Source organism: Scedosporium apiospermum (assembly GCF_000732125.1).
Source record: "Scedosporium apiospermum strain IHEM 14462 chromosome Unknown SEQ_SAPIO_0087, whole genome shotgun sequence".
Classification (NCBI taxonomy): Eukaryota; Fungi; Ascomycota; class Sordariomycetes; order Microascales; family Microascaceae; genus Scedosporium; species Scedosporium apiospermum.
In genome coordinates, this window is record NW_015971788.1 from 734887 (window position 1) to 755518 (window position 20632).

General features: G+C 52.1%; 5 protein-coding genes across 5 annotated transcripts; 3 read left to right on the forward strand and 2 right to left on the reverse strand.

Moving 5' to 3' along the window:
• Positions 1–1401: 1401 nt before the first annotated feature.
• SAPIO_CDS2909 (uncharacterized protein) lies at positions 1402–5821 on the reverse strand (the record flags this gene model as incomplete). Its single annotated transcript, XM_016785815.1, has 4 exons — positions 1402–1866; positions 1938–2668; positions 2763–5655; positions 5720–5821. The coding sequence occupies 4 exons, from the start codon at positions 5819–5821 to the stop codon at positions 1402–1404; spliced, it is 4191 nt and encodes a 1396-aa protein (XP_016644597.1).
• A 1061-nt stretch (positions 5822–6882) lies between these two features.
• On the forward strand, positions 6883–8807 carry SAPIO_CDS2910 (ATP-dependent RNA helicase dbp9; the record flags this gene model as incomplete). Its single annotated transcript, XM_016785816.1, has 3 exons — positions 6883–7167; positions 7236–7711; positions 7775–8807. 3 exons carry the CDS (start codon positions 6883–6885, stop codon positions 8805–8807), a joined length of 1794 nt encoding a protein of 597 aa, XP_016644598.1.
• Positions 8808–8924: 117 nt separating this feature from the next.
• Positions 8925–10265, reverse strand: SAPIO_CDS2911 (tRNA(1)(Val) (adenine(37)-N(6))-methyltransferase; the record flags this gene model as incomplete). Its single annotated transcript, XM_016785817.1, has 6 exons — positions 8925–8967; positions 9024–9659; positions 9733–9846; positions 9929–9970; positions 10025–10120; positions 10192–10265. 6 exons carry the CDS (start codon positions 10263–10265, stop codon positions 8925–8927), a joined length of 1005 nt encoding a protein of 334 aa, XP_016644599.1.
• Positions 10266–14743: 4478 nt separating this feature from the next.
• Positions 14744–17303, forward strand: SAPIO_CDS2912 (Catalase-3; the record flags this gene model as incomplete). The annotated part of the gene is made up of 6 exons (XM_016785818.1): positions 14744–15049; positions 15157–15359; positions 15439–15679; positions 15739–16101; positions 16165–16372; positions 16447–17303. 6 exons carry the CDS (start codon positions 14744–14746, stop codon positions 17301–17303), a joined length of 2178 nt encoding a protein of 725 aa, XP_016644600.1.
• A 1383-nt stretch (positions 17304–18686) lies between these two features.
• SAPIO_CDS2913 (Nucleoside transporter) lies at positions 18687–20241 on the forward strand (the record flags this gene model as incomplete). Its single annotated transcript, XM_016785819.1, has 2 exons — positions 18687–18895; positions 19020–20241. The coding sequence occupies 2 exons, from the start codon at positions 18687–18689 to the stop codon at positions 20239–20241; spliced, it is 1431 nt and encodes a 476-aa protein (XP_016644601.1).
• Positions 20242–20632: the final 391 nt, after the last annotated feature.

A 20632-nucleotide genomic window follows, 5' to 3' on the forward strand; every position in this document is an offset into this window, starting at 1 on the left:
CCTTCTGGATCTCCTATCATGCTCTTGGGCTCCGCGTTCGACGCTTACCCTCTCGGCAAGTGAGTCTATGACTGGACTGCCTATCGCCTCGGTCCCACATGGTTCTTGCTTGTCTAATTTCTGGGCAACCTTAAGAGTGCAAACCGGCAGTTTTCTTTTCCCTTTTGCCGAGTCAATTCACGCTCCGGGCCTGACCACCAGGATCGCCTTACTAGATCCTATCAAATGTTCAACGTTCCATGGCGGAACAGTATCAAGAAACAGCACGCTGTTAGTTTAGATTTACCTGGACTGGGTCATCCCATGTTAATGTTCAAATTGTTGTCTTTACGGCGGCTTCAGGCGGTCATCTGCCAATATGCGCCGAGCCAAAACTCTCGAGATGCCGCGTGGAAGTTCGCATCATCATCAGGATTCCCTGCTTGAACTACATGGAATCCCAACATCGTGGCCTAGCTTCATGCGTGTATGATGCTGCCCCATAGTTCGCATGCACTCGGCCGAGCTCTTCAATGTTTCCATCCCAGCTCCGTCACCAAGAGCAACAGAGTAGTACTCAGATCCATACCATCAGCCTTCATTACATTAAATTCATGCAGGACAAGGTCACAAAATAGGTCATATCAGCTCACGCAGACAACAAGCAACACTCGCAAAGTGGACCGATAGTAAAGAAATAATGTCATTTGAGAGAAACAAACGATTCGAAAAATCATGCACCTTTTAATACAATGCCCCCAATCCGTTTCAACCAACACATAAAAACGGACGAAGTCAAGCGAAGAGAAGAAGCCCAGGCTGGGAAACAGCCAACATCTTCTAAGCTTCAGGAAAGTCTCGAGGAAAAAAAGTCTTGAAGAAAAATATTCACACTCCTACCCGTAGCGTAGCTGTCTGCTCAGTCCCCCTATCCGTCTCATCACCATAAAATGATGTAATACTCCCACGACCGTTAACAGTGAAAAACAAACATAAAGAAAATTCGCGAGTCCTCGCAAAAAAAAGAGAGGAGGAAGCCCCCTCAGAACAAGAAGATAAGACAGAAGAGTGCACCGCACGACGAGGTCCAGCCGCTGACGTGGTAGACAAAACAAGATACCCGAAAGGCTGATATTAAACCACGACATCGGCACCGATTTAAGAAATTTCCCCGTAAGGGCCAAAGGAAAGAAATGTGTTCTAAAGTCTCTCTCGGGTGGTCGGAGAGAGTGTGTGGGTTAATGTAAGGGTGGTGGTGGGAGAAAATGCATCATGTCAAACATGTCCTGCGTGCCTCGTTTCATAGTCGTCGTCGCAACGTTCGTAAAAAAGGTGGGGGATGAAGAACTGTAGAAAAAGGGGTATCGAGGGTGTAAAAATATGCAGAGGCAGGCAAACATGTAGGCCACACCGATGAACCCCTTAGACGTACATGCTCTTCGTCCTCGAGTGTACGCGACGACCCTCAGCACGGCGGCGGAGAGCTTCCTCTCGCTTGAGGACAACCTCGCACCACTTGTTGCGGCGAGGCCCCTGGCCATCATCGTCTATGCTGCCTGTGTCACCACGGCCGATGAGCTCGCCGAGGACCTTCATCCAGCCTTCCTTGTCTTCGGCTGTGTCGGCGTAGAAGTCGATGACTTCGCCATTGTTGAAACGGATGCGGAAGCCCTCTTCGACGAACATGTAACCTTCCTCTTCTTCGGCGAATGCAGATCGACGGCGCTTGCCTCCCTTGCCGGTTGTCTCCTTTTCTGTTAGTGTGCGCCTATCATCAATGAGACGCTTGGCGTTGCCCAAGTTGATAGTCGCACGAGGTTGGCGAGTAGCCTCGTGATAAGCTGTCAGCTTGGTACCGACGAGCTTGAAGTAACGACGACGCCAGTACTAAGAACACGCATTAGAATGATTACTCCTCGTATATGGGAAATAAATGACAATTGGAGTCTGGCACTTACAGGACAGTCACCACCCTGCTGGCTGAGATGGCCCTCCCAATTCCTGGAAAGACGTTCCTCGGCGGCCTTCAACTCCCGAATGCACGAGTTCATGCTCTTGGGCATATCATCATCGGTAGATCCCTTGGGTCGGGGGACGAAGAGGAGCTGGAGCTCAAGCTTGCCAATCTTGTACGGCGCACGCCTGACGACGGCCGTCGTCCCGCGCTTGCTCTTGACGCTCGACGCGAAGCCGGCCTCCTCAGTGGCCCACTCGTTGAAGCAGGCAACTTCAACGAGGTAGGGTCGACCGAAGCACCTCGACTCGTGCTCCTTGAGGCAGACGTAGGAGCGAGCGAAGCTACCGTCCTCGGCGACAAGGGGAGAGAGGAGGTCGTAGGCCGAAGGGGCTGCGTTTAGTTGACGGGTCTGGGCATCTCTCTGCATGGCGAGTCTTTGCTCCTCCTCCCGCCTTAGCATCTCCATTTCCCTGCGCTTCTTCGGCGACGCGAACATGCGACCAAAGGTCGAAGTCTTGGTCTTGGTGGCCTTGGCCTTGGTGGGAGAAGCAGCAATGGGAGCAGGAGCAGGCTTCTCGAGCTTCACATTAAGCGTGAGCTGGAACTCGAGGTCATTAGGAACCACGAGCTCAAACTCTTGGCCGATGGGCGCGTTGCGGGCAAGTTCAAGCCAGGCCGTCGTAACGCAGTGCACACCGTTATCCAGCGTCAAGCTGAACCATGTCCTCTCAGCTGTGTAAAGGTTAGTTTTTCATTTCACCCTTCAAGTCGTTTTGCCGAGCAAAAAAAAAAAAAAAAAAAAAAAAAAAAAAAAAGATAAACCTACTCTTGGCAAGTGGCAAGTCGAGGTCCTTGACACCCATCACCTTGACAAACAATCGTCCCCTCTCGCCGCTTTCTTCGGTAGCAAGCTCAGCGTTAAAGTCCTCCTCCGCGAGAGGATTCAGTCCAACGGCATTGCTCTCCTGGCCCGGAAGAGGAGGGACTGGTCCACTCATACCACCATGTCGCTTCCTAACACTCCTTGGTCGAACCTTACCATTCCAAGGCTCAACAGTCCACGACTGGGGTCGGTCAGCCTTGACGGGTGAGTTGCCGGCAGATCGAGCCTTCCACCTATCATCAGGATCCTTGTCGCTCGCGGCAACGAGCTTGGTGTTCTGGCGCATGAGGTAGCCACGCTGTTTTTGAGTAGTAGAGTTAGCATTCTGTAATTCTAACGACGCATCTTTTTTAGTCGCAGTGCCCGACGCTTGTCCGGCTTGGTGGCCACTACTTGTGGCCTTCTCTGGCGAATCGTTTAGGAGTTGGTTAAAAGCCACCTTTTGTGCCTCAATAACCCTGTCGAAATCCTGATCGAGACTCAGGCCCAAGTCAAGATCCAACGTGAGACTGCGCTTCTTAAAGCTGGGGTGTCTCTCCAAGTAGTCCTCCGTGCTGCTGGAAAAATCGTTCTCAAGATCACGAGAGCGTCGGCTCAGGTGGCGCTCGGGGATGGGAGGAACTTCTGGGGCGAGCTCACGGCTCACTTGCCGCCTAGCCTCTCGCATGGCCATAATGTCAGAGGGGGTTGCCGAGGGACGAGTCCTCAGCTTCGAGCCAGAGGCGGACTTGATAGTGGCTAGTTGCTCAGGGATTTCAGGAGTCGGAGGTGTCTCCTCCTCCTCCTCCTCCTCTTCTTCCTCCTCCTGTTCCTCTTCCTCCTCATCGTAGTCGTTGACAGGGTGGTGGATCACCGATCCAGAAACAGACTCGTCGTCCTCATACTCATCAGGTTCTCCCCACCCAGAGCCGTCATACTCAGGTTTTGAGAGAGGAGGTCGCTCATCAGGAGTGAATGGTCGCTGGAGGTAAGCATGGGCCTCCGCCATCGTAGGTCCTTCGATTTGGTCGGGGCGAGGGAGAACTGGGCCGTTTAAACTGGGTCGGTTAGGAGGAGCGGCAGCCTCCTCGGGGAGAGGCAGTTTCTCCTCGATAGGGCTAGCGTGTGGAGTGAGATCTTCCTCGGCGGGATCTTCCATGTCCTCCATCTTCTGTTGCTCCGCAGCCTGAACAGAAGCTGCGCTCTCAGAGTAGTGGCTAGCCGAGTCATCATCCTTGTCCTCGTGGATGACAAGCTCCTCATCTTGATCCATAGAAATCTCTCGGTACGAGTAGCTGTCCTCCCTTTCAGCCAAATCAGGTCGGACAATAACGCTACCTTGATCATCATCCAGAATAGAGTCCTCTTCGGTAGATGGGATGGGAACATCAGGATCTAGTGGAAGAGGGCGCTCGGGGCTGAAAGGAGGAGGCGAGGAGAAGTGGTAATCCGATTCTCTGTCAAAAATGCGATTGCCATTGACACGGCGAAGAATGGACTCGCGGGAAATGCGAGGAGGAAGCTGGTACTCCTCCAAGCCAGAGATATCGCCAATAGTGTCACCTTCTTCCTCAGCCTCAAGGGCAGCCTGGCTGGCTGTGTCCGTCGTCTCGGAGGACGGGCTACCGAACCTGTCTCGAGCACCAGCCCGGCGCATGCGACGCTCACGTTGCTGTTCGGCAGCGGTCTTAGCGGCATTACCGTCATCGGAGAGCATCATAAGCTTCAACCGTTCCTCGAGAGTCATCTTGCCGTTGCCAATGTTTTGGATCTCAGACTTGCTAACCGGGGCCGGGGGTGGCGAGGGCAGGCTCCTGTGAGAGCCAAGCATCCTCTCAGCAGTAGCCGAAAGTCCGGGAGAGCCCCGCGAGAACGAACCAGAACCCATCCCAGGCAGAGGGGGAAGAGGTCTGTGTTCGGAGTTCGAGTTGCTGGAATCGGTTCGCTGATGAGTTTGGTGTCCGACTGAAGCTCGGGTAAGCATGCCCTCGGGGGCAGGGCTAGAGTCATAGAAAGGGTCGTCACCGCCTCTCATTGGGCTGTCGTGTCGCCAGTCATCCGGCCCCACTACAGGAGTCTTATCTGTATCCTCAAGCGAGGCATCGAAGCTGTCGTCTGCTTCGTCACCCTCATGATGGTGGTAGAACGGGTTGTACTCATCGTCCTCATCCGACTCATAGCTACCCTCGCGGGAGTTGGAACCAATAGATGACAAGTCGGGAGTCGCCATCTCATACTCATTCACTTGGGGAGGTGCAGCATCGAAGGTGACGCTCTTGGTGTGTCGATGGAGGGTCCGATACGTCTCAGCCTGCGACTCCATAGTCCAAGTTCCTGTGGCTTCGTCGAAGCTACTCTTGAACCTAGAGGTGGAGAGAGAGGACTTGATAGGTGAGCCTTGCTCCCTCTTTGGCGTCTGGGGTGGGTTGTCCGTTTGGGAAGATTCTGGAGCAGCGGTCTTCGCGGGGCTGTACAAAGGAATATCGGTCTTGCTTTGGCTCCTTTGGTGGCCTTTCCTTTCAGAGGCTGCTGGCGCCTCGGAGCGCAGGCCAAGAGCCCCTCTTCCGCCGAAGGCATTCCCTTGAACCTTAGCAAGGGGCCGCTCAATATGGGGAATACGGGTAGGATCGTATTCCTGCTTCTGCTCTAGGGCGAGAATGTTGCTGTTCTTTACCCTGGATGCCTTCTGGAGGCGCTCTAGGGAGGAGCGTCGGAGTGGCGAAGGAGAGCCGGAGTGCCCACCGTACAGGCTATTCTCGGTGCTCGAGTTACGATTCTGCCAGAAGACCCTCGGTGACGTCTTGGCCTCAAGAGGCGAGGACTGGAAAGGAGAGGAATCCTGCTGGAAGTTCATCTTCTAGATTCAATCCCGTCAGCGTCGCTCTGTCTCTATCTAGGTATTGCTAGAGACATCGACTAACCTTTGTTGTTTGGTTCCAGCTCGGGGAATTTCTCCGCTTCTCGGATGGGGAAATCTCTGTGAGGGCGCGAGGGATGGCGCCCTTCTTGGTCGGCGACGACATTGCTGAGTTTCTAGATAGGCGCAAAGGTTGAACCTGGTGGATTCCGTTAGCTTTGTCGTTGTTCTTCTTACCTCTTAACCTCGATCAATTCTGGTGATCCTTACCGGGTCGGTAGATGGCATGCTTCCCAGCATGCAATGCCTTTAGTTTCTCAACTCCCAAAGGTTAAATAGAGGCAATTGATGTTGTTGGGTGCATGAGGTCAGGGTTGGGGCCGATTGGGAAAGGTGGGCGACACGAGAGGTTATATCAATCAAAAGGCTGGTAAGATCGGCCCCAAGATTGCTTCTAACCAGAGTAGAGCTCAATGCTGTGTAGAGGAAGACCACTCTCCGTCGTTAGCAAGCGCGCAGGCGAACCTTGTAGCCGAATCCGTAGACTCTCTTCTTTATGGACAAGGCAGGCAAGAGTTATATCGCAGACGATATTGCGCCTTTCTCTCTGATAAACTGCGAGCAGTTGTCTGGCGGAATGCCAAAAGGAGGAAGACGATTTGTTTTGGGATGGGATAATATTGTCTTTTTTGTACAAGTGTTCGTTGGAGGGTGTGTGTCTGGGTGTTCGGTTCGTTGTTTAAGAATGGTTCAAGGGCTCCTGAGATATAGCCGCAGGATGCTACACACAGCTACCAAGATGTGGTGGTGCAGGTAAACAAACAAGGAATGGTCAGAAGAAGTCGGTTCGGGAAGATCGAGGGCGCGTTGCTGTGGAAACTGCGACCTTGAACTGGTGCAACGCCCGATTCTGACTGGAGGAAGCACACCCTATGCACGGACCACCAATTTATTCCTGCATTTTAAGGTGGCATCGAGTTTCAAACCATTAACCAATATGTACGATAGCTCCATTGCCTCTCCATATGCATGCAAACGCAAAACTATCTCTCTAAGAGGGTAATCGGCCAAAAGGAAATTTCCGATAAGAGCCCCTCCACTGCGATAAGCCAGAAATTTTCAAGAAAAGTGAAGGTCGAAGTCGACTTCTCGAACGCTTGTGATTTTGTCCTCGAGCAGACTGCAATAGACCACAGGACAACAACCGATCCACCAAGTCCGCCCACAATGAAGCGCAAACTTGACGAAAACAACGAGCCGGCCGCCAAAGAATCGCAGCCTACAACCAAAGAAAATGCCGAGAAGAAGGCTTCGTTTTCCGACTTTGGCCTCGACCCTCGACTCGTACAGGCCATAGCCCAAGAACAGTACAGAGAGCCGACTTTGGTCCAGGCCAAGGCCATACCACTTGCTTTGGAAGGAAAGGATGTCCTAGCAAAGGCAAAGACCGGTTCGGGCAAGACTGCTGCATATCTCCTCCCAGTCCTTCAAGCGGTCTTGAAGAGGAAGCAGGTTAGTCGAAGCTCTTTTCCAGCGCATAAGTGATCAAAGCGACGGAAACTAATTCTTTCTTTCTACAGACAAACTCCGATGCATTCACCTCCGCGCTAATCCTTGTACCGACCCGAGAACTTGCTGATCAAGTCCACAAGGTCATCGAATCTCTCGCCGCCTTCTGTGCAAAGGACATCCAGGCTGTCAAGTTGACCGATAAAGTCTCCGAGGCTGTCCAGCGCTCCCTCCTCTCCAACTCCCCCGACATCGTCGTTTCTACCCCTGCAAGGACTTGGTCGAATATAAGCTCGTCTGCTTTATCACTTGATAAGCTCACACACCTTGTACTCGATGAGGCTGATCTTGTGCTTTCATATGGCTACGAGGATGATTTGCGGAACATTGCTAAGAAGCTTCCCAAGGGCGTCCAAACGATCCTTATGAGCGCGACCCTTACAACAGAAGTCAACACGCTCAAGGGCATCTTTTCTCGGAATCCCGCCATTCTTAATCTGGAAGAGAAGGACGGTGACGGTGAAGGTATTGAACAATATGTTGTCAAGTACGTATCCTCAATAGGCACCTCCTTTCTAGCCGGCAGTTACACTAACTCTATTCGCGGCAGATGTGCTGAAGACGAAAAGTTCCTTCTCATCTACGTCATCTTCAAACTAAAACTTATCAAGGGAAAGAGCATAATATTCGTTTCCGATGTGGATCGCTGCTACCGCTTAAAGCTCTACTTTGAACAATTCGGCATCCGCAGCTGTATTCTCAACTCCGAGCTTCCAGTGAACTCGAGGATACATGTCGTCGAAGAGTTCAACAAGAATGTTTACGATATCATCATCGCGTCTGACGAAAATGAGGTAATTGGCGACGAACAGACGCCCAAAGATGGATCGGAAGAGGCGGTCGCGGCGGAAGACGGCACGACCGAGTCAAAGTCCCAAGAACCTCCGAAGAAGAAGAAGCGGAAGACGTCACGGAGAGACAAGGAGTTTGGCGTCTCCAGAGGAATCGATTTCAAGAACGTCGCCTGCGTCATCAACTTTGACCTCCCCACGTCCGCCAAGTCATACACGCACAGGATAGGAAGGACAGGACGGGCTGGCCAGCGCGGCATGGCTCTCTCCTTCGTCATCCCCCGAGAACAGTACAGGAAGCATGTCCCCACCTGGGTAGAATCTACGGAGAACGACGAAAAGATTCTCGCGAGGATAGAAAAGCAACAGGCGAAACTGGGCAAAGAAGTCAAACCGTACAACTTTGACATGGAACAGGTTGAGGCGTTCCGCTACCGAATGAACGACGCCCTGAGAGCCGTTACGAGGGTAGCTATCCGCGAGGCGCGAACGAGAGAACTGCGAGAGGAGCTCCTCAAGAGCGAGAAGTTGAAGCGGCACTTTGAAGAGAATCCGACGGAGCTCCAGCACCTGCGACACGACGGGGAGCTGAGGGCCGCGAGAACCCAAGCGCACCTTAAGCACGTGCCTAATTACTTGCTACCGGCGGAGGGCAAGAAGGGTCTCACCTCGCAGGACGTGGGCTTCGTAGGCTTTAACAAGCACGATAGGAAGAGGAGGAATAAGAAGTTTAAGGTTGGGAAGAAACGGTCGGATCCTTTGAGGTCATTCAAGGCGCGGTCGAAAAAATGATGGATCAATTAGTTATTCTGAGGACCTAAGTACATAGACAGTTCTTGACGCTAATACCCTATTATATTTCCTTAAACACAGCGCTTTGATTCCACGAGTGGTTAACGCAAAGAAACGTTACGACAATGCATTAAGTGGCTTCTGGGCAAACACAATTGACCTAGGGAAGACGTGTTAGTCCCGGATCCAATAAGACCGCGAGGGGAGACAACCTACGCCTCAAAATAGGCGTGAACAGAATCATCTTTCAACACCTTCTTCGTCTGAGCAATATAAGCCTGCGCCTCCTCGAGTTTCCACCCCAACATACACGTCAAGACATACATCCCACACCCGTCAATGCTATCATCCAACATCGCCTGCATAATCTTCCCAATCGTCTTCCACTTCGCATCCCCGTGCCACTCCCCCAAGGGCAACTTCAACCGCCTCTCCCTCACCCTCAAGAACCCCGCATCACGAATCAACTGCATATTCTTACTCTCGTCGATCACGCGAAACGTCCTCCCCATCTTGTCTCCGGCCCGGATTAACACGTCAGCCCAAGCGCGCAACGGAGACTCTTTCGGAAGGGAGTCATCGTCGGCTTTGGCTTCGAGGGAAAAATCGACGTGCTCGATCCAGCCGCCGGGTTTGAGGCAGCGGTAGATCTCGGAGTAGAGGGAGGGCCAGTCTTTGATGGCGCCTACGAGGCCGCGGGTGTGGATGAAGTCGAAGTGGTTGTCTGGGAAGGTCCAGGGGAGTTGGGCGTCGTCGAGCTGGAAGGAGAGGTTGTTGGGAACGAAGATGGGCTGCATAGGGGTGATGTCGGTGCCGATTACTTCCGTGTTTGGGTAGGCTTGGGCAACGTCTCTGGTCAAGTTCATTAGAGGGATATGTTTCGAGGCACGTAGAAAATGAGAGGAGAAGGTGGTTCGGGACTCACACAGCCCAGAGCCCCGTTCCGGTGCCGATATCTAGAATGCGCTTGCATATCGTGCCGGGGGATATAGGAGCTCGGAATAGCTTGCCATCCAGAGCCATGAGAAGAACCCCATGACTGCCTCATAGACGGCAGTGGCAATAGGAATGCCCGTGGTCAATAAAGCTCCGTTTCCCTTCGAAGGAGAATGCATGCTCACGTCATATCCCAAGCTTCCCTCTGCTTCTCATCATTCGGCGCCCTGTGGGGTGGCTGTAAGCGAGTTCTAACATGTATAAAAATCTTTCTTCCATACCAATACTCGGTGTTGGTGCTGAAATTCTGATACGTCCTTCCGTGAATCTGACGGGATGTAAGTATGCTCGGTATGACCGATGTTGTAGAGCTCTCGCTAGAGCGGGTTTGCCGTCGTTAGAATGTTTCTCACGATGATAATTGATGTCTATATGAGGGTGAGCTCACTTATCCGAATCGAGAGCTGGCTCTCCATCGCTGTCGCCGGCTCGTAGTGAAGCCTGGGATGAATTCTTAGACATTGAGCATAAAAGAAATATTGGATACGCTGCGTTTAGGCGACGAACTGGGAAACAGGTGAAGGACCCGATAGTTCGGAGTAAGAAGCGAAGAATTCGCTTATTATAGACTGCACTTGTACGGGATGGAATATTCAGTAACCATGGAGGAACACAGTCAACGACTCTACCATACTAAGGTCGAGTTGCATCATGCATAGCCTGAAGACGGCGGTGGTTTGCTTGCGGTTGTGTTGGATGGCTTGCTCCCCGCGTGCTCCTCAACACGGTGCCCCCAAAGCATGTTTGTATGTTCGAGAACTCAAGTCGATCTCCAGTCACCTATTCCCAAGTGATAAGTAAAATCCACTAATGTTAGGTGATGAGATTCCTGGTCTCCTCCTGCACAAGACTAGCAAACTGCATATTGCGATCCAATGTTGGGAGTCTCATTGGGACAAGCGCAGAAGTCGATAGAACATTGTTCCAAGCTCTCAGTCCTGCGAACATGAGACTTCATCAGTCCCCTCCCTTGAAGAAACCGGTCGGCTGGATTAGATATTGCGAAAATTCTTCGAGGTTTTCTGTATGTCATATCCCCACTGATTCTTCACGAACCTAGGAAGTGTCATTTCAATTGCGAACCTTTTCACCCATTTTCTTCGATGAGCACAAGCTGCAAGCAAACATCGTGCGTATACCACATGAGGCAAGGAATGAAGGCGGAATGCGAGCTTGGTTCATTTATCGACGCAAGGGGGAGATCAGAATGTACATTTCCCAACGCAAGGGAGAGTGATGCTGCGTGTAAGTGGCTGCGCACGCGCCCGGTGTGCCGCATCCTGCAGTCGAACCATACGACTGACCGGGAGTCTGGGAGCCTGGGACTTTTGGGTGATCTCGAGTGTTTACCGAACCAACGCCCGCAGAAGTTCAGAAACCAACATGATGGGATGCAAATCGATGTTTGCCCTCGCAGCTTCCTAATATATGCACACCTGCTCACCCCGCTCTCACTGTGGAAGGTGCACCACACCTCTTGGACACCGCTGCCTCCTTCTATTTTCTGCGATATGATGGATGCGAATAACTTTATAGACGAGGCTACGGCAAGAACTTCCAACCGAGCAGCTCAAGCAGCAACACTGCGACCAATGGCCAAGTGGTCAATGGAGCGCTCAGAAGGTTAGAAAATTGCAATTTTCGTAGCTACGCGACAAGCTCTCAGTGATTCGATCCCGAGGGCGAGCGCGAGCGAGCTTTTTGCAATTCTTTTTCCTTTTTCCTTTTTTATTTTTTATTTTTTATTTTTTATTTTTTATTTTTATTTTTTATTTTTTTATTTTTTATTTTTATTTTTATTTTTTATTTTCTATCCCCCAGTTTTTTGTGTCGTCTCCGACAAGTTACTCTAGACACTGAAAGCTACAATCTCTTCTTTTCTTTTACCATTCGAGAAGAAATTGCGGATTCTTATTTTCACAGGTTGGCGAGAAGGTCAGCCGGTGCCTGGGTGTCGTGCAGTTGCTCTGTGGCGGAAAGCTCTTAACGTCAACCTCGGTGGTCTCACCGGAATACACCGCGCACCATACACTGCTCACGGCACAAATTGTCTATATACGACGTAATAACCGGACGATTTCGCTCGTTAAAGACCATGTTTCCTCCTCTCTACTCGGGCAGTCCGGGTTCTCAACGCTGGGATCCCTTGTTACCACGAGGTATGTTTGGGACAAACCGCCACGAGCCTCGTCTACTTCGTACGTTCATCTCGGATGGGCGAGATAGTACCGAATTGCGCGATACAGCCAGTCCACGCAAGTCAGTTGATTTGCAGCTCGCCTCGCACCCCTTGCAGGGAATATATTAATAAATATTAGACGATCTAGATCCTCGCTGAAGGTCTGGATGTGGTGGCCCTTCCCACGTGGTTTACCGGGACTTTTGAAGGGAACCGTGTTATATCGTGTCCCAGAGGAGACCTGATCCAGACTTTGACCTACGAATCAGACCAGAAAGGTTGGTCAGAGTCTGTGAGATGCTACGATTCTCTAAAGCCATACCAAACTCCTCTCTGGTGACACGGGTACACTTGTATAATCCGAACACCTACGGGCAAAAATTCGCGAAGTGACACGATATTTCGATCCGGAGTGCAACCCCCGAGCTTTCAGACAACCGAGAGCATCTAGAGTCTTAAAAGCTCATCATATGATGGTGGTGGTATCAATGGGCTCCGTAATCCCAGTTCCATGTCGACCCGTTGCTATTTTGATATGGACTCGGCTGTCGCTGATGCTTGCGAACAGGGAATCCGACCTTGACTGGGGTCTGATTGGAGCCCACTATGAGGTGAGCTCAGAATAAAGTACGAAACGATTCGTTAGCTTCGCGCCGCCCGTTATCCAACGGTACTCTCCAACGTCGCAATTCATTCCAACCTCGCCGACCTTTTGAGTCGACATCAATTGATCAATGCCAATGGCAGCGTCGACGATCGGGTCAAGGTTGCAACACTGCAAGGGCACTTTCGGTCAAAGTATGCTCAGAATCTCACGAGGATATCGACGTAGATGATGGTTGCAGCTCCTCTCTGCTTGGCAAGCCAAGACATGCACTCGCAGACGATCACGTCCCCACCGGCCCTCAGTCGATCCAATGGGCTCGTCTGAATTTCAACAACGGGGAACTTGATTTGAAATGCTCGCACCGCATGGACATCTACACTTACGTAGTCGTTCCTGAAGAAACTCCATGGCCTGGCGTCAATGGCTGATTCCCACCAATAGTATCGGCTATGATCAATGGATACAATGTGATGAGGCTTCGCTGACGGCACACCGTTGCTCGCCTCATGCCGCAAAGTGCCGAGTCAATGCCGGACGGGTCCCGGCGAATACAGACCCGAAAGGTTAACATCATGGAATCCCTGTCCGGGTCCGGGTGATCCTATACCATCACAATATCGGACATCTATACTAAACAACTCCACGGCTAGATTAAACGTCAGAGCCAGGTGAATTATTAAAGAAGAAAAGATGGAAAGAAAACGGTTGGAGCTTGAGTCTCAGCCCTGTCTCTAGGCCGATATCATACCGAGACATGTCTACAGGTACGCGTCCCAATTAACATCCCGATGGAATGTCAAAACACCGCAGTCGTTTGTTTCCTTCTCTCGCTCATAATCTCCACTGGAAAAGAGAAATCTCCACGAAATTACATGAGGCAATTTACCATATTGACCGACGCTTTACCTGATACCATTTTTTTTGCGCTCATTCATTGATGCTTTCTCCCTGCATCACGCCGTAACATCCACCGATGGCAGCTAGCGCAAATCCACCTTTGTGCCCGAAAATAGACCGCCAATTCCACTCCCCCGTGCTGTTTCTTGCAGTATCTCGACGATCCCAATCCCCTCCACCTCTCCTGGGCGCTTAAGAATCTACTAATATCCCTAGTGTGAATAGCATTCGGAACTACTACACTACACGTAACCCACAAGCACGACACGAACACTAATAAAACCTTTGAACCCCAATCCAAGTAACACTTCCCCACGCATGTGGGATGAATCACATTACATGTGCCGTGATGGGGCGACTTTATATCGACCGTTATTCGTTCTTGTTCGCCTTCCTTTTTCTATTTTTAATCTTTTTTTTTCTTGGCTTCTGCAAATCCCCACTTACTCCAAAGAACCTCCGGACCTTCGGGGGACCTGAGTGTTGATATCGCGGGCCTCGAGATGCAGATACCCGGCGTGGTGGTATCATTCCACTCGTCCGTTCTGGCTCCAACGAAGTAACTCTTCACCGTAGAAACGAGAACGAATCTCGAATGACCCTGTATGTCTCGGTCCAAAGTTCCTAATGTAAATGAGAATGGGCACGAGGTAATAAAGCGGAGACGAGGAAGGAAGGCAAGGCTCCCGTAGACACAGCGGATCCCCGAACCGTGGCAATCTCCTCGGGATCTGGAAAGCATATCAAGGTCGTTCTTCCCCAGCTTTAGACATCACAAGCTCGTCAACTCTCGTCATATGCTCCACCCCGTATATCCGAGCTTCGTAGCCCGCCTGAGCAAGAACGACCCTCAATGAGCTAAGGGTCAATGAGAGAGTCGTACAATCATTCAGCCCGGCAGCTACCCGTTACACATAAACCTCTTGCCACCCAAAAACTTCTTTCGAACCTCCGTTCTGGTCCCGAAACTTTGACAGAAAAAAGCAGAAAAAGGTAGGAACAAAGTTTCCCTTCCCCTTTTGCCACGCGTCAGTAGAAAGGAAACCCGGAAGAAAAAAAAAAAAAAAGATAAGAGTTGGTTGAACCCTGGCAGGACCTGACAGGGCCATTCCATCTTCCCAATCATCTTGAAATCAAATTGACGTCACTGAACAACTGGCCGTCGTCTCGACGTAAGCCTTCCTTCACCTTCGCTAACTATTACATCAAGGCCCTCTATATAAAAGAACTCGAGTGCAACCGGACCGACTCGTCAAGATGAAGAACCCATTCCAAACGAACCTGCCATTTTTGGCTCTACTAAACCTTTCGACGATGGCTTCCCTAGTGTCGGGTCAATGCCCCTTTGCGAACAGGCTCAAGACGAGGCAGGAGCAGGGTAGCAGTGGTGACTCTCGCTCCTTCATCCAGCACAATGATGTCGAAGACGGCGACGTGTACATGACGTCGGATGTCGGTGGACCGATTGCGGACCAGAGGAGCTTGAGAGCTGGAGATCGGGGTCCGACGCTGCTTGAGGATTTCATTTTCAGGCAGAAGATTACCAGGTTTGATCATGAGCGAGTATGTTTCGAAACCAGAGGACCTTTCTTGTGCTCCTCTTCATTCCCCCGACCTGTTCTGTGGGATCAGTTGGAGATTCTTTTGACGCTTACACTGGAAAATAACAGGTACCCGAACGTGTTGTCCACGCCCGAGGCGCCGGTGCCTATGGAAAGTTCGTCAGCTATGGCGACTATAGCAATATCACTGCCGCCTCCTTCTTGAGTTCCGAGGGCAAGGAGACTCCTGTTTTCGTGCGCTTCTCGACTGTCCTTGGATCGAGGGGCAGCCCTGATACCGTTCGCGATGTCCACGGTTTTGCGACGCGATTGTATGTCTTCTCAATTGAAACCTCCACCCTGGATCCTGGGCATAACAAGGTCGGACTAACACTATACGCTGATCGTTAGCTACACCGATGAAGGAAACTGGGATCTCGTTGGAAACAACATTCCCGTCTTCTTTATCCAAGATGCCATTCAGTTTCCCGACGTGATCCACGCCGGCAAGCCGAGCCCCAACAGCGAGATCCCCCAGGCTGGCACGGCTCATGATTCTGCTTGGGACTTTTTCAGCATGCAGACCACTGCTCTTCACACTCTCTTCTTCGCCATGTCTGGCTTTGGTATCCCGCGCAGCTACAGGCATATGGTAAGATCAACCCCAATTGTTTCTCCACAGCCTTTGCTAACATTGCCTACCCCCATTAGGACGGCTTCGGTGTAAACACCTACCGCTTCGTCAACGACAAGGGCGAATCCAAGCTCGTCAAGTTCCACTGGAAGACCCTCCAGGGCAAGGCCAGCCTGGTCTGGGAGGAGGCTCAAGTCACTGCCGGCACCAACATCGATTTCCACCGCGAAGATCTCTGGCAGGCTATCGAATCTGGCCATGCCCCCGAGTGGGAGTTTGCCGTGCAGCTCGTGGACGAAGACCAGGCGCAGGCTCACGGCTTCGATGTGCTTGACCCCACGAAGATCATTCCCGAGGAAATAGCTCCGTTGCAGAAGCTTGGAAAGTTGACGCTTGATACTAACCCTCGCAACTACTTTGCCGAGACTGAGCAGATCATGGTAAGTGTTCGATGGGATGAAAGATTTCAGAATTCAAGTGCTGACATTTGGTGCAAAAAAAAGTTCCAACCCGGCCACATTGTTCGCGGAATCGACTTTAGCGAGGACCCCTTGCTTCAGGGCCGCATCTTCTCTTACCTTGATACTCAGCTGAGCCGCCATGGTGGACCCAACTTTGAGCAAATTCCCATCAACCGTCCGATTGCGGATGTCCACAACAACAACCGAGACGGAGCCGCGCAGATGATGATCCACGGCAACACTATCCACTGTAAGTTTCCAGCCCCAGAGACAAGCCGCTTAACAAAAGTCAGGCCCCTTTGCTGATCGGGTTCGTCTACCCAGACTCGCCCAACTCTCTTCACGACAACCTGCCCAGGCAAGCGAATGAGACCGACGGCAATGGCTTCTTTACCGCACCGCAACGTAGGCTTCAGGGGGACTACGTCCGAGCCCTCCCTTCTTCCTTCGACGACCACTGGTCTCAGCCCCGCCTCTTCTACAACTCCCTTACCCCCGCCGAGCAGCAGCAGGTAGTCGACGCCATCCGGTTCGAGACCAGCAATATCAAGTCCGACACGGTCAAGAACAACGTCATCACGCAGCTGAACAAGGTCAGCAACGACATCGCGGCGCGTGTAGCCACGGCTCTCGGCCTCCCGGTCCCCGACCCTGACCCCACGTATTACCACGACAACACTACTGCGGGCTTCTCTGTCCTTAAGGACCCTCTGCCCACGATTGCTGGTCTCAGGGTTGGCGTCCTCGCTACCGTTAATGACAGCGAATCCCTCTCACAAGCGAGGGACCTCAAGTCCAAGTTTGACCAGGAGGGCGTCTCGACGATCGTCGTCGCCGAGAGATACGCCGATGGTGTCGATGCTATTTATTCGGGCATTCGTGCCAACGCCTTTGATGGCCTCGTCATCACCAAGGGAACCGAGGCCCTCTTCGGCGCCAACGCCACTAACCCTCTGTACCCCAGAGGTCGGCCCGCTCAGACACTCGAAGACTCGTATAACTGGGGCAAGCCTGTCGCTGCCGTTGGCTCTGGGTCGAGGGCATTCGACGGCAGTGTCGTCCAGAGGGGTCCGGGAGTGTACACCCACAATGATACTTCGTCCGTCGTGGACTCGTTCAAGGATGGTCTCCGAACCTTTAAGTTCGTGGACCGTTTCCCGACGGATAACCCCTCGCAGTAATGTGTGAGGCCAGGCGGGAGATCAGCACGTAGGAGGATGAGTGAGATGCAGGGGCAGCAAGAGACAAATTGAGGGGTTCCAAAAAGCAAAGATGCGGTTTTAACTTTTCTTCTTCTTCTTTTCTTTCTCACACCGCTCACTCCGATGAACGGAGCGCGGCTGACAAGGCCTAGGGGTAGGTAGGCTGGCTTGATAACGAAACAATCATAATTCAATACTTTACCAAGATGAATCTATAGGTGGTTTTCGCCAGACAGGAACGTGTTTAAGTGTGTGTATTATGCCGCCCAAGGGTCCGGTAGAGGAACGGGCGAGTACCTATAAAAATAAAGCCCTGATGCCATCTTCCCCCCTCTTGTAGACATGACGTTATCGAGGCGTCGTGGACTCCGGGTAAAACATCCAGGGCGGCTCTACGCCGGCCCCAACACGGCACAGTTGACGAAGTGAATGACTCGAGTGAAGAAAAGCGGTCAAGGACAATTCGGCTACTTTTTCTTTCCTTTTTCCCTTTCTCGCGGGGTGGAAAATTGAGATGTTACAACAATGTTTCGCTTCCGAGCGAGGGATCGGGGAACGTGGAGCGGGAGATCTGCACTTTTTACATTTCACGATGTCAACGAGGTGGGGAGGATGAGGGTCGTCCCTGGCTTTGTTCTTGCGGTGAGACTTGGTTGATGTTCCACACCGGTCCGGGATTTTATTGGGAATTTTCTTTCCCTTTTTTTTTTTTTTTTTTTTTTATTCTTCAAGTTGCCACAATGACGGCGAGATTTTGCGCGTGACCCCGCAGCCTGGGGACCAAGCCACTTGGGGGTTAGCGGGATGGAGGGACTGTTTCAGTGGGTTTAGCCGCGCTCAGCGGTGTCCGTGGCCAGGATAGAGGGGCTGGAATCACTAATTGCGACCAGACGTCTTCAACATTCAAGGGACCTAGGCTGATAGCTTGAGCCTTGACAACCAATACAATTTGATTTGACATTCGGTGGCGGCTGGGAAGTGTGACGCAGATTGACTCTTTAACCTATCTCGAGGCTTGCTCTCTTCTTTTTCCAGGTGTCTGCCTCGAACATCAACGCCTTCATCTATCCGGATTTATTGCGCGCTACTTTCCTGACCATCTTTTTTTGTCACCCCTGTTTTCCGTCTCCTTCTCGACTTCTCCTGCGATTCATGGCAAGGCGTGACTCAAGGCTCGTCCTGTAGAACCTAGCCATCCGTTTTCGGACCATCTCCTCGCGATATCCGCCCACGTTTCCATGCTGTGCCGATAACATCAAGCCTTTTGCGACGAACCATCGAACCATTCTTATACTCTTGTGTACATATAACATCGAAAATATCCGGCCGTTCTTACTTGAAATACTCTACAAACAAGGAAGGATGGATCGCCTACGGAGGTTGCTGGGGCGTCGCTCTACGCCCAGGTCGTCACAGGAGTACGAGCGGCTCGCGGAGGACACGTCGGAGCTGGAGAATTCGGATGTCCTGGACCACTACGACAACTATGATGGGGGAGAAGAGGAAGTGCCATTTTCGTGGTTCGAATATGCTATCTTCGTTCTACTAGGAATGGCAATGCTTTGGGCATGGTACGTTTGAATAACCCATGTGGCACCGCCCGCTCTCACGATGGGCTTCCCAACTTTCGACAATCCCAGCCTCTCGTATGCTGCGCTGTGGTGAAAGAAATCTGCTGACTCCGCTGTACTACAGGAACATGTTCCTCGCCGCCGCTGTGTACTTCCACAAACGATTCGAAGAAGAGAAATGGATAGCAGACACCTTCCAATCGGCTATCATCACTGTCTCGACAGTCACAAACCTCGTCGTCATGTTTGTGCTTACCCACATGCACCAGACGGCCTCGTATCCCTTCCGGATCAACCTCGCCCTCATCATCAACACCGTCACCTTCAGCATGCTTGCCGCGTCGACTGTTTTCCTCGAGGATGCATCGCCTGCTGTGTATCTCGTGTTCGTGCTGGCCATGGTGGGCCTCACGGCATATGCGACCGGTCTAATCCAGAACGGGGCCTTCGCGTTTGCTGCCAGTTTCGGCAGGTCGGAGTACATGCAGGCCCTTATGGTCGGCCAAGGGGTGGCGGGCGTGCTACCCCCCATTGTGCAGATAGTATCCGTCTTAAGTGTACCCGGCGCCAACACGGCAGGGGAAAACGAAACAACACCACCGCCACCACCAGTACCAGAAGATGCCGGCTCTGGTTCCGGCACATCCGCCTTCATCTACTTCCTCACAGCCGTTGCCGTGTCGTTGGCCGCATTATTGGCCTTTATCCCGCTCGCGCGGCGCCACCACCGCCTGGTCGCGAACCGGATAGCCGACCAGATGGCCGAGTCCCTAGCCAGCATCGAAGAGGCGGAACGGTCCGCGCGCAAAGTAACCGGCCCCATTAAGCTCTTCCTCAAGCTCCCCTGGCTCTCCTCCGCCATCATCATCTGCTTCTCCACAACCATGTTCTTCCCCGTCTTCACGGCCAAGATCCTCTCCGTCCGCGGCGAAGGCGACGGCGTCCCCGCCATCTTCCAGCCCGCCGCGTTCGTACCCTTCGCCTTCTTCATGTGGAATCTAGGCGACCTCTCGGGCCGAGTGTCGACGGCCCTTCCCTTCTCGCTGCGCCACCGGCCCTTTTTGCTTTTCCTCATCAGCCTGGCGCGAATCTTCATCCTACCGCTCTACCTGCTCTGCAACGTCGGCGGCCGCGGGGCCGTCGTGCAGAGCGACTTCTTCTACCTCTTCGGCGTGCAGGTCGTGTTCGGCTTGACCAATGGCTGGCTGGGCTCGAGCTGCATGATGGCGGCGGGCGAGTGGGTGGAGGAGGGGGAGAGGGAGGCTGCGGGAGGTTTCATGGGGCTTTGTCTGGTGTTGGGTTTAGCGCTAGGGAGCTTGTTGAGCTTCTCGGTTGCTGGGTTATGATGATGTGGGGTTGTAGATGCGAGCGATTTCTGAGAGAATGGGTTGCATATGGATTGAGGGGCGGCGGGGGCTACTTCGCCAAGGGAAGAGTCCCTTGCTTGGAGGGCCATGCATAGGCCCTGCGATGATCTTGTACTGTTTAGAGGACCTTGCTTCGGATTTTTCTGTTATCATTTGCATGGTGTTTGGGGTCTGCTTGGTCTGGTGTGCATATACGTCATGGCATGGCTTGATTCCACGAGTTCTGGATATATTCTCTGTATCTTTCTTTCTTATTTCTTTCCTTGTTCATATCTGCGAAAGCAGGCATATAGGTTACGAGTTGAAGATTCATTCTGATATTACATCCCCTTCCCCTCACCCAGTTGAATAAAGGGACCTCGACGTGGCG